Genomic DNA, 16,760 nt, shown 5'->3' with positions numbered 1-16,760 from the left:
TGGGAGAAAGTTGGAAAACAGTCTTCAGGATTCATGTTCACTTATAGGAGGATGAGTCCATTCCCTCCAGTTTATGTTTTGGAGGATGAGTTTATTCCCTCCAGGAGGTTGCGTGTATCCCCTCCAGTTATACATTAAGGAGGACGAGTTTATTCCCTCCAGGAGGATGTGTTCATTCCCTCCTTTTGAGTTCATGCCCTTGTTAAGGGGCCATCGTTCGCTGTGAGGAAAGTTCATGTTATTCCCATTGCGGTTTGCCATACTGCTTTGGAAGCTTCAAATACTGAAGAGGCAGTGGAGCTGGCTGGCCATGAGGCACTGTGAAAAGTTGAGTGCTCTCTATCTCCCCCTGCTGGTTGATGGACACAACCCATACGTAATGGCTTCATCTGCTATGACTAAAGGAAAGAAAATTACCAAGGTAAGAACCTAATTTTCCCGTCTGCACTATGTGCCAATGTTTGTTGATTATTGATGCAACTTTTGCTGCCATTGTGTTATACTTCCAGACACATGTTGCAGTTTTCATCTCTGTCGTGTCTTCCCCGCTTCTCTGTATTAGCAGATATTCACAATGGTTAAATCTAGCCCTTTTGTATGCATTTCGAACTATGTGTGTCGGGTAGCCCCTCTCACATAGTCTCTTACTCAATTCTCTGGATTTCCCTTTAAAATCATTCCTAAAGGACAAGTCCATAGACCGCTATTAAATGGACTTGGAAAAATTCCGCATTTTTAGGTATAACTTGTCTGGAATGTTTTTACGTTTGGGGAGCGTGCCAGGTGCCCTTGACCTGGATTGGCCACTGTCGGTGACAGGATGCTGGGCTAGATGGACCTTTGGTCTTTCCCAGTATGGCACTACTTATGTACTTATGTACTTATGTACTCTGAACAAATTCTTCTATACCTTAAAAATTGGGATAGCGGTAGGCTGTCTTTCAGCTTCTTTGGATGGCAGCTTGAATACTCCAAAAAGGTGTATTAACAACCGTAGTTGTTAATCTTCTACCATTTTTATTGATCTGTACATCCAGATAGGAAATACTTGTTTGACTAGCCTCCAAAGTGAATCTCAGTGTTGGATGCCCCTGGTTCAGTTCTAATCCAAACGCCTCCAGTTCTTCCTTTTCTCCATCCCATATACAAAAGATGTCATCTATAAATCTCACCCATAATTTTAACTTTTAAAATGGGTGGAACGATATATTGTTTCTTCCTCAAATTGTGCAACAAACAAATGGGCTGTTGAGGGGGCCATCGTCACTCCCATGGCTACTCCCGACAATTGCTTAAATAATTTTCCTTCAAATTGGAAAAAAATTATACTACATTGCTAGAGAAGCTAGGGTGACTATAAAATCTGTGGGAACACTTTGATTCTCCCTCTTATCCAGTTCTTTCGTTATCACTTGCAATGCCTCCTCTTGCGAAATAACCGTGTATAGTCTCACTATGTCCATGGTGACCAACCACCATCTCTCTTGTGTTTCCTCAAAACTTTTCAGGTGGTTCAAAAAATCAGTAGTATCTTTAATATATGATCTCTTATGTTTCACCATGGGCCGTAAAAAAGTGTCTACGTAAATGGATAGTGGTTCCAATAAAGACCCTCTACTCGACACTGTCGGTCTCCCTGGTGGATCAATTAGCCTCTTGTGCACTTTTGGGAGGGTATAGAACATAGGGATCCACGGATGATTTCTATTCAAAAATGCAAATTCTTTCTGTGTTATGTAACTAGATGCAAAACCTTTCCCTGTGATCGAGAAAATCTTCTCCCTTAACATCTCTGTCGGGTCCAGATCTAATTCCATATACTCAAGTGGGTTCCTGAGTTGTCTCCACACCTCCTGTTCATAATTCTCTTTATCTTGTAGTACCACCGAACCCCCTTTATCATCTCTTCTAATCACTACTCGGGGACTTTTCTCAAACTCTATTGTCTGTCTTTCAACTCGGGTACAGTTGGCATATCTCCCTCTGTTGCTTTGTTCTATCTTAATTAAATCTTTTTGCACTAACTGTCGAAAAATCTGCAATGCTGGTTCTAGAGGGGTCGGGGGAGACCACTTCGATTTAATCTTAACCCTAGAGGTATCCACCCATGCTTCTGTCTCCTCCCCGAAAAATGACCTGATGTGTAATTTACGCATAAATTTCTCCAAATCCACTCTGTTTTGAAATATATGTATTGTTTCTGTTGGTACAAATGTCAATCCTCTTGTTAACACTGCCTGTTCAATTGGTGTGAGTTGATGATGTGATAAATTAATCACCACTGATTCACTCACTGTTGTGATCGCGTTTGCGGTCGATCTCTCCTGTCTTGACTGTACCCTCGCTGTCCTCGACCACCCCGTCTCTGTTGTCTCCCTCTCCCTCTCATCCTGCCTCTGTATCCTCGACCTGATTCTAAAAAAGAGGAAGGAGAACTTCTTCCAGAGCCAGTGGAATCAGGGTTGCTGGAGTCCATTCTTTCTGCAAATGCTGGACATTGCTCCCCTTGATCCTTATTTAACCAAGCAAATTCTTTCTTGGCCTGCCTTAAATTTATCACTGCTTATGCTGTTTCCTATTCTCCTGACTTTGGCCTTTTTTAAGGGCGACTTCAAATGAAGTATGCCTTGCATAAACTTGGGAAAAGGCACTGTTTATTTCTGGGACCAGTAGCACAGAATCTTGCTACTCTTAAGGATTCTACCAGGTACTTGTGACCTGGATTGGCCACTTTTGGAAGCAGGATACTGGCCTAGATGGACCTTGGGTCTGACCCATTCTGGCTGCTGTTATGTTCTAAACCTGACAACTAAAGATTGAGCAGAAATCGGTGTTTGTTCTGCAAAGAACTGATATACTGTAAGGTGAACTCTAACAGAGTTAGTTTTAAGACCAAACTCTTAAGAAATATAGAAGGTACTCAAGCAATTTGTAAGTGGAATAAGAGCAAGAATCCGGAAGTATGCTGTCATACCAGATAGCAAGGGCAGGAGAAAATATCAGGTTACAGTCTTCTGGGAGAAGTCCCACTCAAGCAAAAAAGATAGCAAACCTTCTGTATTTGAAACCATATGATTAGATTCCTATCTAGAAGCCAAGATATAAGACGTTTCCTTAGGCAGGCATCAATATGAGTGAATATGGCTGCACTTTGTGTTGCTGGCATCTGAAAACACCTATTATAGGTAAGCAGTTTTGCTTTCTCTTTCTTCTTGGGAGTTGTGATGTATGTTGTCTCATTTTTGGCAGGGTGCTAAACCAGAAGGGACATTTCACGTCACCATGATTCCTGGAGATGGTGTGGGACCAGAGCTCATGCATGCTGTCAAAGAAGTGTTCAAGGTATATTTCTTTACATTCATGGAGCTAACATGATGACCTGTACAGTGGAGAATGGGATATTGGTTGTGGCAGTGCAAGTTGGTTTTTGTCATGGCTCTTAATTGAGTTGAAAATAAATAATATATAAGTCTAAGATGTGTGTGTTTCAGTTTGATATCAACAGTTGCCCCTAAAGGATCAGGCAAATGCCTAACACATTTTTGAAAAATATTGGTTAAGCATCTATAGAGAGAGAGACACTAAACCAGTAAAATATGTGCTGACCTAATCTTAAATGTTAAACATCTAAATGCAGAATGTATTAACAGCTTAATCATATACCAGGTGTTTATCCAAATTAGGAAGCCTGTGTAGGCATGAATTCTTATATTCACATGCATGTTTTATTTTTCTTTTTATTCACAAAATGTTCACCAATACGCTGTAACTACATTATTTTAAACAAAATGCGATACAAAATGCAGAGAATACCCTGCACCAGGGGTCGACAAACCCCAGGCGAAAGTTCACCACGCCACCTAAAAACATCTGACCTGGTGCCTAGGTTTTGTCCCTGCTGGCAGTTCCTCTCTCTCCACCGCTGGGTCCAGCCTGCATCTCTCTCTCTCTCCCCAGTGCTCCTGAATTCAGCATCTCTTGCTATCACCCTTTCTCTCCCCTGGAAACTTGCCTCTGATCCTCACTGGTAGTGTTAGCTTTTCAAGACACGCTGCTGTTGCCAACGTCTGGGCTTTTTCTCTGCCGGGTCCCACCTTCTGAGGCAACTTCCTGCTTCCGTGAAGGTGGGATCTGGCAGCATGTCTTCAAAGGCTGCTGACAGTGAGGATCAGTGGCAGGATTTCTGGGGGGGGGGGGGGCAAGGTGGGAAAGGGTGGCAGAGATGCTGAAATCAAGGGGGAGGATGAGAGAGAAATATACGTTGGACCCTTGGTGGGGGGGGGGGGGGGGAAGAGTGAGATGTGCTGGATCCTAGGTGGGGGCTGGAGAGAGATGGAGATTGCTGGACCCTGGGGTGGGGGAGCTCGAGAGAGATGGAGATGTTCCCCTTCCTGGCAGGTCCAGCACAAGAGGGGAGGGAAGAGACTGAATCGAGGTTTGGAACAGAGGAGGAGAGATGCTGGTCCCATAGATGGAGAGAGGGAGTTACTCCAGACATGGGGGGGGGGGGGGGGTCAGGTGAGAGGCACAGATGATTGACCTGGGATGTGGGAGGGAAGGACAGGGCACAGACAGATATTGAGCATGGGGTAAGAATAGAGACAGGGGCATAGGGCAGTGGTGGAAAAGGGGTGGGATATGAACACCGAGGGCATTGTTGACCACAGGGGCAATGATGAATATAAGGGGAGGATAGGGACACTAAAAGAGCAGATGCTGAACTTGGGAGGAAGATAGGATCAGGGACAGTGAGGAGAGATGCTGGATAGGACAAATAGATACACAGAGAGAAGATGGATGGCAGAAATGGAGAGAGAAGAAATGTCAAATAGGCAGGAAAAACAGAAAAGCGCAAGAGAGACAGACCAAATGCTCAGACTACAAAGGTAGAAAAAATATTGTATTTTATTTGTAAATGGTACCATGTCAGCTTTGGGAAATACGCATCTTTGATATCTTTCGTTTCTGTTTCTCTAGTATTACTGGGGGAGGGGGAGCACAAACTAGACAAACTAGTGTCAGTGTGGTGGAATGCAGGATCTGGAGAGGTATGTGCAGGTGGAGAAGATTAAAAAGCTGTAGAGCAGTATTGAGAATTCAATTTTGGGGGGGTGGGGGGAGTCTTTGGGAGACAGCTACTGGTGGAGGAGGGAAGTGTATGCCACAGGAGGGTATTTGGGGTGGTGTCACGAAACACCTAGCCACCCACCTGGGGTTACCCCGCAGCCACTTAGAGGGTCTATCCCCAACACAACTCAGGTCCGCCTGCACCTGGGCATGTGCTCTACACTAGCACCCTCCTCCCACCGACTGGGTCACAACCGTCTTTGGGCGAGTCTCCCGCTCTCAAATTATTCCAAGTGATTTCTTGGTTACTGGAGCCACACTCCCAGTGGTCCCACAGTTCCCGGAAAGCATTTACAGACCCAACACACAAACCACCAAGATTCTTTATCAGTCCAGACAGGCAGAGGCATCAAACTAATAGTGTTTATTGTAATAAAAATATTGAACATTGAAACAGAAAAATTGTAATCAGCAGAACAATAACAGGTAACTGAAATATGGATCAATTATAACACTAACTAAATATTTATTTATTTTCTAAAAAGTACCTGGGGATATCAGGAAATATGCTGCTCACAGATTATCAAATATAACTGATCACAGGGCCTCAGCAAAGAGATCTGTCTATTGAGGAAACTACACTACACTTCTCCTTTCTTCCTCAAAATGTACCACCTGTTCCTCTGATCCCATTCCCACCCACCTTCTTAATGCCATCTCTCCTACTCTTATTCCTTTTATCTGTCACATTCTCAACCTCTCACTTTCCACTGCGACTGTCCCTGCTGTGGTCACACCTCTCCTTAAGAAGCCTTCACTTGACCCTACTTGTCCCTATAATTACCGATCCATCTCCCTCCTTCCTTTTCTCTCCAAATTACTTGAGCGTGCTGTTCACCGCCGCTGCCTTGATTTTTCTTTCCTCACATGCTATTCTTGACCCACTACAATCTGGTTTTCGCCCTCTCCACTCAACCGAAACTGCGCTTACTAAAGTCTCCAATGACCTATTACTGGCTAAATCCAGAGGTCAATATTCCATCCTCATTCTTCTTGATCTTTCCGCTGCTTTTGACACTGTCGATCACAGCATACTTCTCGATACCCTGTCCTCACTTGGATTCCAGGGCTCTGTCCTTTCCTGGTTCTCTTCCTACCTCTCCCTCCGCACCTTTAGTGTTCACTCTGGTGGATCCTCTTCTACTTCTATCCCTCTGCCTGTCGGCGTACCTCAGGGTTCTGTTCTTGGTCCCCTCCTCTTTTCTATCTACACTTCTTCCCTTGGTTCATTAATCTCATCCCATGGCTTTTCCTACCATCTCTATGCTGATGACTCCCAAATCTACCTTTCTACCCCTGATATCTCACCTTGCATCCAAACCAAAGTTTCAGCGTGCTTGTCTGACATTGCTGCATGGATGTCTCAACGCCACCTGAAATTAAATATGACCAAAACCGAGCTTCTCATTTTCCCCCCCAAACCCACCTCCCCGCTCCCCCCGTTTTCTATTTCTGTTGATGGCTCTCTCATTCTCCCTGTCTCCTCAGCTCGAAACCTTGGGGTCATCTTTGACTCTTCTCTCTCCTTCTCTGCTCATATCCAGCAGACCGCCAAGACCTGTCGTTTCTTTCTTTACAACATCCGTAAAATCCGCCCCTTTCTTTCCGAGCACTCTACCAAAACCCTCATCCACACCCTTGTCACCTCTCGTTTAGACTACTGCAATCTGCTTCTTGCTGGCCTCCCACTTAGGCACCTCTCTCCTCCCCAGTCGGTTCAAAACTCTGCTGCCCGTCTCATCTTCCGCCAGGGTCGCTTTACTCATACTACCCCTCTCCTCAAGACCCTTCACTGGCTCCCTATCCGTTTTCGCATCCTGTTCAAACTTCTTCTACTAACCTATAAATGTATTCACTCTGCTGCTCCCCAGTATCTCTCCACACTTGTCCTTCCCTACACCCCTTCCCGTGCACTCCGCTCCATGGATAAATCCTTCTTATCTGTTCCCTTCTCCACTACTGCCAACTCCAGACTTCGCGCCTTCTGTCTCGCTGCACCCTACGCCTGGAATAAACTTCCTGAGCCCCTACGTCTTGCCCCATCCTTGGCCACCTTTAAATCTAGACTGAAAGCCCACCTCTTTAACATTGCTTTTGACTTGTAACCACTCGCCTCCACCTACCCTCCTCTCTTCCTTCCCGTTCACATTAATTGATTTGATTTGCTTACTTTATTTATTTTTTGTCTATTGGATTGTAAGCTCTTTGAGCAGGGACTGTCTTCCTTCTATGTTTGTGCAGCGCTGCGTATGCCTTGTAGCGCTATAGAAATGCTAAATAGTAGTAGTAGTAGTTCTCCCTGGCTAAAACTGGGGGGAAAGCCAGTAAATTCCAAATGAAAATGAGCTCCTGGGCCAATCAGAACGCAGAACAACAAGTTTTAAAAGTATACTGCTCACAGTACTGTAGAATGATCACTTCCTTACTGAGTGAACTAAAGAGGGAGCATTCACTTTTATAACAGGTTTAACATAAAACATTCACCACCCGCTGACCACTAGAAGAAATACACTTCAGGTAATAAGGCAGTTTTACAGGCTTAAGAAACCTACTGTTCTGTCATGGATGGTGATTGACAGATCTGTGGGAGTGTGCATGCTGGGGAGAAGCAGAGATAGAGCTATTTGGGGGTGGGGGGGGGGGGGGGTGCCCGCACAAGTGTGTTCTGGCTTGTTACAAGTCTAGCTCCTAGATCTTAAACTTTGTGTAGGGTAGGACTCAACAGCCACAAAATTATTTCCTTTTCATTAGCACTCTGCCTTTTATGTTTTTCCAAATGTAGTCATTGTCTTCATCAGATCTGTCAAAGCATTTAAATAAATGGAGTTCAACCAATTTTCAAGTTTATCACGTTCTGCTATGTGATATTGTACTTCTTTCATATCATATTTGTTTGTTATTTCTCTGACCTTAGAAATCCACTTCAGTTGACTGTGATCCCTCTGTGGTTTCCAGTTCCTTGCCAGCACTCATCTTAGCAGCTAGAAGCATTGCAAGACAAGCAGGGCTTTTTTTCAGGGAGGTCTCAATGGTACCTTTTCCATTGCCTTCTAAAATTGATTTATGATCCCCAAGCATTACTGAAAGAGCCCAGCTCTGTACAACCAAAACACACAGAATGCCTCCCACAGAAGAAGCAGTCTTCAGTCCAATCCCTGTAGGATCATGGAAGAATGTAAAAGAACCTGCTGCATGCAGCACATGATATCCCAGCCCTTACAAAGACAGTCTACAGACATTGAGCTGTCCAGACAATAAAGGATTGGTTTAGTGATTAGAATATGTCAGCTTTGGGAATATGAATGTGCAGCATCTCTAATATCTTTGTATTTTGCACAGTACAGGAGGAAATGCATTTCTGTTTCTATTTCTCTGGAATTGCACTGCAAGTAGAGTCCAACTTCTTTAGGTTTCCACTAAATTCTTTCTCTGAACACTTGTGTGTAATATGTGACCATTTATTCTGTATTTATGTATTTAGTAAGGCTGTACCCATATTTTGCATGTGTGACCAAAGTTGTATTTGCAAAAGCATGTGTAGTTGCGGTATAGGGATTTGTAGCAGAAGTCCAGCCTGTTCTTTTTTCCCAAGAGATGTGCAGTGCTCACCTAAATACTGGTATACTGTAATTTGTGATGCTGCCTTTTCATAGACTCTTTGACCAGTTGCAGAGCATGGCTATTGTGGGGATGTTGTCCCTCAGAGGTTACCCCACTCCATAAGGACATCTCTGCATGTGAATACAGACACCTTTTCTACTAGAAAAAAAAAAAGGACTGAAGAGAAGTCTTTTGGTTTCTCCCATTGGCACACCCATTTTCTACAAAACTAGTTAGGTTAATATGGGTTCAAGCTTCAGCTGTATGCCACATGTTGCCTGGCTTTTTCAACCTTAGTCCAATATATTTTACCTTGTTGAAAGTTTTATGTGAAGTTCTACCTGCTGTATATTGCCTTGGGTGAATCTCTTCATAAAGGTAGTTAATAAATCCCAATAAAATTAATAATATAGTTACACTTCCATCACATGTGGAAGATTCTTCTTTTTTTTTTTAAGTTCTCTTTAGCAGAAGGAAGATAGTTTTTAAATCTATACATGCAATAGGGTGGTTGCCAAGTTAGTCCACTTTAAAGATGATTAATAGAAATAAAACAAAAGAAAAAAAAGAAGAGATGATACCTTTTTTATTGGATTAACATTACATTTTTGACTAGAACCACCTTCCTCAGGTCGGGAATGAGCAAGGGGTGACAACAGCAGAATATATATGTGAAATATAAAAGCATTTTAATCACAGTCTCACAAGAAAGGTGGTGGGGGATGGGGGAAATCAGGAAGAGATGGATGGGTGATTAGAAGGTGATAAAGCAGTGTAATTCTATGGTTTATAATGTCATAGATCTTAACAGAGATTTTCGTGTCTTGTCAAAAAATGTCATCATCTAAACTTCAAAGGTCTTATATTCCTGGATATTAAAAAAAAAATTCTCTTAGAATTAATGACCATAAAGTCAATGATACAGTGCTCTTTCTGGAGATTATTTTAGAGTTGAAGCCTTTCTATTTGAAGGATTCAGGCAGGATGGTTGAAAGGCCCAACAAGGTGACATGCCTCCTTCATTGGAAACTTTGTAAACATTATAGCATCACTGTACCAAAAAAACATTTGGAGTGGTGTAGAGACTTCTTCTGCAGCTGGCTTGCCTTTCTCATCTGGGGACTGTGGCTTTCCCCCTGAATTTGTCTGAGCAACGTACAAGGCTTGGCAGGCAGGGGAGCTCTCTGGGGAGGCTAGATCTTCTTATGAGTTACCACCTTCCACAAAAAGACCCAGTGTAGGCTAGGCGTAAGACCTGGGTTCTGAAGTAAATGCTACTGAAAGATGAGGATTTTTTTTTTTTTTTTTTAATTATTTTATTTATAATTTCAAATTTACAAATCAAGCCAAAAACGCTTGTTTAGAAAAGCAGTATAAATACAATAATCTTTACAATAGGAAAACATTTTAACAAAGAAAAATATGAATACCCTAAACTAAGCATCCATATTTAGTATTACACTGCACGAGTCCACAATTATGATTCAAGATTTACGTATATGGAGAACACAAGAAAGTTACTTCACTTAAATAGAAGAGTAAAAGGAAAAAGGATGGACCTGTGTAGCTTTTTTAAATTTTCCTTTCAGGACTTTAGAGTCTCTAATCCAATTCTCTTGGTAGCTAGAAATTCAGTGAGATGTGTAGGTTCAAAGAAAGCATATTTAGTTGCCTGGTATCGAACTATACATTTACATGGATAGTACAGAAAAAAGGAAGCACCCAACTGCTGGACTCCCGGTCTATGTAAAAGAAATTGACGCCTCCTTGTTTGAGTCTCTTTTGCCACATCCGGAAATATCCTTACTTTCAATCCAAAAAAATCTTTATTTCTAAAGATGAGGATTTTGCTTTACAGGAATCGGGGAAGGATTACTTACCTCCATGAGAAGAACCCTCAGTTGTCAGAATTTTCCACCGAGATGAGCTTTCTGAGTTGATGGATCAAGTCTGCTCAGCTCTTAACTTTGAGGGGGATGTTATTCTTCAGGATCCTTCTAGAGGAAAGAAGATCGACCCTTTAGTCAAGGGTATTAGGAAGCTGCCCAAGACCTTTCCAATGAATCAAGACCTTAGGGAAATGATTCATGCAGGGTGGTCTTCGCCGCATACCTCATGCAAGGTAGCCAAATCAATGAGTAAACTTTATCCTTGAAAAAGACAATTTCAGTAGATGGTGGTTCTGCGTGCTCAAATGTAGTTTTGATCTCTCAGCCATGGTGTTGCAGGTGTCTGTATGTGGGAGGTCTGATAGCCAGAACTTGTTTTCAGTGGGCTGAATGGATATCCCGGGTTCCAGTCACCAGGAACTGACTGCGGAAGTTGCGAAGCTAGAGATGGGTTCATCCTTTCTGGCAGATATTATGTATGATCTCTTGAGAGCATGCCCTTAGTAGTAGCGGCCCGTAGATTCCCAACCCCATCTCCCCCCCCCCCCCCCCCCCCCCCCCCCCCCCCCTCCGGCTGCGTGGTTGGGCTGCTCATGAGGCCTCTAAGAGGCAGATGCACTAAAGCTTAATGAGCCTTTAATGACCCTCCAACGAGGAAAATTTGATCCGTTGCATGCATCAAAGGGCTTTTACCGAGGAAGCCAGCAGCTAACGAAAACGGAATGGAGATGAGCAATTAGTGTGAAAACCCCATTGAAACGAGATGCACTAACCTTTTCCGATTGCCTTTACGCAGGAAAAAGGCAGGAAATCTAACGAGAGGTCTGGACCTCTCGTTAGGACAGCTCTGTGCCAGGAAAAATAGTAAAGTGAAAAAACAAACAAACTGTGAGCCAATCCCAGCGCATTAGCAGAGCTAATAGTGCTGTGATTGGTCAAAAGGAAACTGAAAGGCACAATCCCCAGAACTTCATGCCACTCTTTGCCGTTCTAAATTAAAATAACGAAGAATGCACCAAAAAAAAAAGTCACACACTTGCCCCCCCCCACCTGAGGTCGCCATTCCCCCCTGCCCCACTTCCCCCTGCATTCTAAATTAAAAAGCAAACGTACCTTTAGCAGCCCCGGCCCCCCTCCCTTCCTCACTACTCTGTCTCCCCTCAGCTCCGTCTCCCGACATCCTCCGCCCTGTGCCCCGCCCCCTCTTGGGGTCGTCGCCGCCATTCCCCCCCTCCACCGGGCCCCCCTCCCTGTTACCGGGCCTGTGCAGCACCTCTCTCCTCTGTCCGAAGGCGCTGCACGGGCAAGAAGAAAAGCTGATGCCTGTCTTCGCACAGCTTCAGTCGCGCGTCTCTCTCCTCCTGTGCCCGCCCCTGTCTGACGTCAGTAACCTACGTAGGTAACCGACGTCAGACAGGGGCGGGCCTAGGAGGAGAGAGACATGCGACAGAAGCTGGGCGAAGGCAGGCATCAGCTTTCTTCTTGCCCGTGCAGCACCTTCGGACAGAGGAGAGAGGCGCTGCACGGGCCAGGTAAGAGGGAGGGGGGCCCGGTGGAGGAGGGGAATGGCGGCGACGACCCCGAGGGGGCGGGGCACAGGGCGGAGGATGTCGGGAGGCGGAGCTGAGGGGAGACAGAGTAGTGAGGAAGGGAGGGGGGCCGGGGCTGCTAAAGGTACGTTTGCTTTTTAATTTAGAATGCAGGGGGAAGTGGGGCAGGGGGGAATGGCGACCTCGGGTGGGGGGGGGGGGGGCAAGTGTGTGACTTTTTTTTTTGTTTTGATTTTGGAGCCATGTGCTTGTGTTTTGACTGTTTGTGGCATGCGCAGAGCAGCTAACATAACGCTTGGCTGCTCTGCGCATGATTTGGGGGCCGATTAACGATGTGTATTGTGATTCTTTGATACATTGTACGTTTCAATACCGATCTCAGCATGTGTGACTTTTTTTTTTTTGGTGCATTCTTCGTTATTTTAAAATCGTTAGGGACTTTAACGATTTAGATTTTTTTACGTTTGGTTGCTGCATCTGCCTCTAAATCTACACTCTGTTCCTTGCCTTTTTGTGGTTCCATGATTTTTAGAGAGGAATTGGATAAGTTGGTAAAAGGCTTAGATGAGGCTAAAGTTCCCATATTGCCAGAAGATAAGCATAGAGCTTTAGGCAGAGGGTCTGGGGAAACAGGGGAAGGTTCTGGGATGCTCGTTGTTACAATCCAGGCAGAATTGGAGGAACCCAGTGGGGCTGTTTCTTTTAGAGAATTTGGACCTTCTGGGGTGCTTGCCCCAGTGGGTTGAGGGGGAGAGGGCGCGAATCCTCAACTTTATCCTCCAGTCAAGGGCGAGGCTCCCAGTGAAGATGTCAGGTCCAGCCTCTGGTACACTAGGGGGGTTGTCTAACACAGTTTTTTTTTACCAGATGTGGACCCACATCACCTTAGGTCCTGGAAGTAATTCAAGAAGGTTGTGCTTTAGAGTTTGATCATCCTCTTCCAGATCTGTTTCGAGAGTCTTCCTGTTGTTCCCACTGCAAGTTGGAGGTGATCAAGGACACTTTGCAGCACCTTTGGCTTTTCTGATACAAAAACTAGGATTTATACCATATTTGTACGCCGATGATGTAAATATTCTTGTGCCTTTAAATACGCTCGATGACCCCTCCATGGTGGACGTGTAAGTGTAAACGGATCGAGTCCTGGCTTTTGGATAATAAATTAGTTCTTAATTTACAAAAAAACACGTTTTCAAATATTTCATAAATCATCCTCAGCACATTACTCACTTTGGATTTTGGTGATCTGTCCTTACAGCCTAGTGGTTAGAGTCTTGATTGTGTTGCTGGATTCTGCTTTCTCTTTTACGGATCATATTTCTGCAGTGGTTAAAGCATATTTTTTTAGGTTACGCCAGATAAGCTCCGTACAGCATTTGTTTGATATAAAGGCTATATATGTTGTAATTCATGCCTTAGTCTTGCAATGGCTGGATTATAGTAATGTTCTCTTTAAGAACATTGGTCAGAGAGAGATCAAGTGACTGCAATGCAGAATGTCGCTATAAAGCTACTTTTCCATGCTACAAAATATGACTACGTGACTCCATTGTTGAAAACTGAACATTGATTGCCAGTGGAATATTGCTTTACTTATAAAATATTGTGTTTCGTGTTCAAAATTTTCCATACAAAACTACCTGCATTTTTGTCCCCTTGTTTGCAGTCCTGTTTTTCTGGGATGGGCCCTCTGCTCTAGCCAGTGGTCGTTATTGTCTGTTCCTTTGCTGCATACAATTCCATCTCCTACATTTTGGAAAGTGATGTTTAATATGGGGGGGCCTACACTTTGGAATTACCTACCAATATTAGGGATCTACGCTTTGGAGATCTCTCTCCCCTCAAAAGTTTTGCTTAAAACACACCTCTTCCAGTCAGCTTTCCCTAATTAAATTTTGCTTTCTCTAACTGTTGGTCTGCCTTGGTCTTAGGATCCTATGAGATATAGCGGGTTTGTTTGCTTGCTTTTTGGTCCTGTTTTTATTTTTCATGTGTGTATCTGATGTATTTGCTTATGCTGTAAAATTTCAGGTTATAATGTATGTTTGAGCTTTTATGTAAATCACTTTGACGGCTTTGCCTTAGTCAATTAAATAAATGCAACCTTGAACCTTCTATCTCTACAAGAGGTGATTCCTGTTCCTTGGGAAGAACGAGGTTTGAGAAGCTAATCCATTTATTTTGTAGTTCCCAAGAAAAAAGAAACTTTCTGTCATCTTTTGGATCTCAAAAGAGTCAGCAGAGCCTTGAAGGCACCCAGTCTTTGAATGGAAACATTGTGGTCAGTTATTGTAGCAGTCCAGTTTCTCACCTCCTTAGATTTTTCAGAAGCATATCTACATATTCCAGTTCGCAAAGCTATCAGCAGTTCCTTTGTTTTGCTATCTTAAGGCAGCACTTCAATTGTTCGCTCTTCTGTTTGGTCTAGCCACGGCTCCACCTTTTCCAAAGTTATGGAGACTGTGGAAGTGGCGTTGTACAAATAAGGCATTCTGGTGTATTCTTACCTTGACAATTGGTTAATTCTGGCAAAATCCTTTCAAGAGAATGAGAGAAAGTCACTCCAAAGTAGTGGGTTTTCTGCAACACTTAGGTTGGGTGGTGAATTTCTTCTTAATTACTAGTCTATCTCAGAGTACGCTTCAACACTTGAGTAGGCAAGGTGTTTCTGCTGCAGGAGAGAATTGACAAGCTTCAGAACCAAATTTGAAGTCTCCTGAACGCCAGAATTCCTCAAGACCGGGATTATCTTCATGTGCTGGGTTCTGTGGCAGCTTCCATAGAAGTGGTACAGTGGACCAGAGCTCATATGTGACCTTTACAGAATGCATTGTTGACAAGATGGTTCCCCCCCCCCCCCCCCCCCCCCCCAATGTTACGATCTAGATATGTCTTCTCCTTCAAGGAGAAGCAAGAAGGAGTCTTCAATGATAGCTCAACCCCAGCAAGCTGCAACTCTCGTATGAGGAAAGGCTAAAGAGGTTAGGGCTCTTCAGCTTGGAAAAGAGATGGATAAGGGGAGGTATGATTGAGGTCTACAAAATCCTGAGTGGTGTAGAACAAGTAGAAGTAAATTGATTTTTGTACTGATTCCGAAAGTACAAAGACTAGGGGACACTTGAGGAAGTTACATGAAAATAGTTTTAAAACAAATAGGAGGAAATATTTTTTCACTCAACAAATAGTTAAGCTCTGGAACTCTTTGCTGGAGGATGTGGGTTTAAAAAAGGTTTGGACAAATTCCTGGAGGAAAAATCCATAGTCTGTTATTGAGACAGACATGGGAAGCAACTGCTTGCCCTGGGATTTGTAGTATGGAGTGTTGCTACGATTTGTGTTTCTGCCAGGTACTTGTGACCTGGCTTGGCCACTGTTTGGAAAACAGGATATTGGGCTAGATGGACCATTGGTCTGACCCAGTATGGCTACTCTTATGTTCTATGTTCTAGTGATGACGGATGCCAATCTCAAAGGCTGGAGGGCTCATTGCCTAGGTTGAGTTGCGCATGGGAACTGGACTCTTGAAGAAGCCTCATGGTCCTCAACAGTCCGGAGACTCAGGCGATTCATTTAGCCTTGAGTCCTTTCTGCAAGTTCTATCAGGCAAACTAGTGAAGGTTCTTTCCAACAATGCGACAGTGATGACTTACTTGAATCGCCAGGGGGGCACAAAGAGTGCGTAAGTTTCAAAGGAGGCCACCTAGTTACTATCATGGCCAGAAGTTGATCTCTTGAATCTTTCAGCGGTGCATGTCACAGGAGTGGAAGACGTTCAGGCAGATTTTTTGAGCTGGTACATCTTAGATCCCACAGACTAGAGTCTGTTGGTCTGCCTTAGATGAAATTGTTCAGACTTGGGGTGTGCCACTAATGGATCTCATGGCAACAGCAGTCAACACTCAAGTTCCCCAATTCTACAGTGGACGAAGAGAAGCAGAGTTGGAGGACAGAAATGCATTGGTTCAACTCTGGCCTTCTCAAGGTCTCCTGTATGTGTTCCCTCCTTTGCTGTTAGTAGGCCGACTAAGTCAGTGCATCAAGACTCATTTCAATCTGATGATCCTTGTAGCACCAGACTGGCCCCGTAAGCCATGGTGCGGAGACCTAGTCTGGCAGTGAGCACCACTCTACATCTCCAGGGGAAGGACAACCTGTTGGTACAGGATCCAGTCAGTATGCCAGACCCACTCCCTTCTCTTCTAGGGCTTGGCTCTTCAGAGGGCGCACCTGTGGAAATAGGGTTTTTCCCCAGCAGTGATAAATACCATGTTGAAATCTCGCAAGACTTCAACATCTTTAGTGTATTACGAGTTTAGAGTATCTTTGAGGCTTGATGTCAGAACAAGAGTTGCGCTCCATTGTGTGCATCCTTGCCTCAGATCTTAGAGTTTGTTTAAGATGGTTTCAACAAGTGGCTAGCGTTGGCTTCCTTAAAAGTTCAGGTGGGAGCACTTGTTTTCAGGGTCTGGTTAAAGGGACAGTGTTGCAAACAAAAAAGCAAACACTGGGCCTTCAGGATTGAGAAAAATGTAGTCCTTTAATATAACAAAGACCTGACACGGGCCGTGTTTCGGCGTACAACCGCCTGCATCAG

The 16,760-nt window shown here is 44.0% G+C and overlaps 1 protein-coding gene across 1 annotated transcript in view; it reads left to right on the top strand.

The window, feature by feature from the left end:
• Positions 1 to 16,760, top strand: part of IDH3B (isocitrate dehydrogenase (NAD(+)) 3 non-catalytic subunit beta) — a 134,258-nt gene that overhangs the window by 33,320 nt on the left and 84,178 nt on the right. Inside the window, 1 exon segment of the mRNA XM_030190923.1 lies at positions 3,250 to 3,342. Within this exon segment, the coding sequence (XP_030046783.1) occupies positions 3,250 to 3,342 (93 nt within the window).

Source organism: Microcaecilia unicolor, chromosome 2 (assembly GCF_901765095.1).
Source record: "Microcaecilia unicolor chromosome 2, aMicUni1.1, whole genome shotgun sequence".
NCBI lineage: Eukaryota > Metazoa > Chordata > Amphibia > Gymnophiona > Siphonopidae > Microcaecilia > Microcaecilia unicolor.
The sequence above is the reverse complement of the archived record's forward strand: the minus strand, read 5'-3'. Positions and strand labels throughout refer to the sequence as shown.